The 2,500-nt window shown below is 36.8% G+C and overlaps 1 protein-coding gene across 2 annotated transcripts in view; it reads left to right on the forward strand.

Annotated features, from left to right (window-relative positions):
- LOC122254613 (kyphoscoliosis peptidase) overlaps positions 1 to 2,500 on the forward strand; it is a 52,876-nt gene that overhangs the window by 34,860 nt on the left and 15,516 nt on the right. For both annotated transcript variants that reach the window (XM_043018386.2, XM_043018385.2), the window contains exons 8-9: positions 976 to 1,137; positions 1,300 to 1,400. In XM_043018386.2, coding sequence (XP_042874320.2) covers positions 976 to 1,137; positions 1,300 to 1,400 — 263 coding nt within the window. The remainder of the gene's footprint in view (positions 1 to 975; positions 1,138 to 1,299; positions 1,401 to 2,500) is intronic.

Genomic DNA, 2,500 nt, shown 5'->3' on the forward strand with positions numbered 1-2,500 from the left:
TTTATCATGTGGTCCGGTCCCCTTTCTTCACCTGGTACAGTCTATGAGGCTCACATGCGAGACGTCAGAAGAATCTATGAACAGTTGAAGTGTGTCTTTTCTTTTTGATATTTATACGTACAATTTTTTCCTTTTAATCTTCAAATGATAAGTCTGCTTATTTGTTAATATATGATACATCGCAGACCCGTGTACACAGACACACAAATACACACAATATTTAATCATGGATCAGTCAATATATGAATATACACTGTACACTATTCGCTGTTCCTGAATATACACAATATTCTAATCGTCATATAAATATATACTACATACTATTCACTATTCTAGAATATACACCACTCAAGAATTAGTAAATAGATATACACTATTTACTGTTTTTACATAAATATACATTGTACACTAGTTTTAACATGGATATACGCTATGCATCATTCAGTTTTCATGGATATACATAAGTTGCAACATAAATGTACAATCTATACTGTGCACCAGTGCTCTTCAACCTTTATTGATAGCGTCCTCCCCTGGCGGTAATTTTTATAAAAGCTGTCCACCATAAATTATCACATGTTTAAGTTTTTTTTCCGAAATCTAAACTTTTCAATTGCATTCTATAATTATGTTGGCAGAGGAAGCTGTTTTGCTCAGATTTAGAATTTGCATATCATTCCAGTACAAAATGCAATATAATTACGCAATAGAAAATTATATATATTTGGGATTTTAGAATGACATTTTTCTTCAAAATCCAGAAGGAAAACTGATCATAACATACGTTATATCTGGTTATCCTTTTATATCTGCACTATATCAATAAGGAGTTTCTAACTTACAATTTACATATAACTGTAATCCGACACAAAGTCCGATATGAAAGCTCCATGACCGCAATTTAAATTTGACACCTGAGTATGATGTGAGTATGACGTCACTCAACCACCTTAGTACCTGATCATTTCTTTCCAGATACGACTGGAAGTTCATAGACAAACCCCAGACAGCGCAGGAGATTCTGAGCTCTCGGGCAGGAGTCAGCAAGGACTATGTGAATCTGCTGATGGAGCTGTGCCATCTGGCGGGAATCCGAGTCAAGAAAATCCACGGCTTCGCAAAAGGGCATGATTTCAGGTAAAGGAAGGGAATGGAGAGGAAGAGGAAGAGAAGACAAATAAATATACCATTATCTTTGTTATTAATAATCATCATTATTATATCTCAAATATCAAAGGAAATAACATAACTGAGAAAAAAAAGGTATACCAACTTTTGCCTAACTTCGCACCACCACAGAATCGGGCGACGGTTCGACCCGGAAACCGACCCCCCGCACTTCTGGATTGCCGTGTTCCTGTATGGCTCCTGGCGGCTCCTCGACCCTACGTTTGGCGCTGGTATGTGTATGGGGGATACTAGCAAAAACACATTGGTAGATACTAGCAAAAACACATTGGTAGATACTAGCAAAAACATGAAAGTAGGTACTAGCAAAAACATATTGGTAGACTCTAGCAAAAACATATTGGTAGACGCTATTAAAACAAACATATCGGTAGACGCTAGCAAAAACATATTGGTAGACGCTAGCAAAAACATATTGGTAGACGCTAGCAAAAACATATTGGTAGACGCTAGCAAAAACATATTGGTAGACGCTAGCAAAAACATATTGGTAGACGCTAGCAAAAACATACTGGTAGATGCTATTAAAACAAACATATTGGTAGACGCTAGCAAAAACATATTGGTAGACGCTAGCAAAAACATATTGGTTGATGCTAGCAAAAACATATTGGTAGACGCTAGCAAAAACCTATCGGTAGATACTAGCAAAAACCTATTGGTAGGTACTAACAAAACAATTAAAGTAGATACTAACAAAAACATATTTGTAGATACTAGCAAAAACATATTGGTAGATACTAGCAAAAACATACTGAGAGATACTAGCAAAAGTAGATACTAGGAAAAATATAAAAGTAGATACTATCAAAATTATATATCTAGTCTTTGGGTAATAGCGAGTTAATAGCAAGTGATCTTGTATAGTCTGTCCTCGACACTGCATTTAGATCACTGAACGTATAAGGCAAAAAAGCATATTGTCTACAAATATCAATAAACATGTCAAAACTAGCTACAAATTCCCAGTACAATTTCCTTGTGATTTTTTCCTATTTCTTTATTCAGAATAGCGAAAGGCGATTGATGTGAATTTATCACACTGCAGTTTTGTACCCTTGATATTTAGTCCTTCAAAATCGTCCCCTTGCGTGTGGGAATAATTCTCCTTGGCGGAGAGAAAAAGTGTCGAGATATACATCGCTCAGAAAGAGAGAGAGAGAGAGAGAGAGAGAGAGAGAGAGAGAGAGAGAGAGAGAGAGAGAGAGAGAGAGAGAGAGAGAGAGAGAGAGAGAGAGAGAGGAGGGGGAGCATAAGGGTAGAGAGAGAGACGGGGTAGAAAGAAAGAAAGAGTGAGAGGAGGAAGGAAGAG

This window comes from Penaeus japonicus, unplaced genomic scaffold (genome assembly GCF_977035675.1).
Source record: "Penaeus japonicus unplaced genomic scaffold, GWHDUDI00000001_assembly GWHDUDI00000041, whole genome shotgun sequence".
NCBI lineage: Eukaryota > Metazoa > Arthropoda > Malacostraca > Decapoda > Penaeidae > Penaeus > Penaeus japonicus.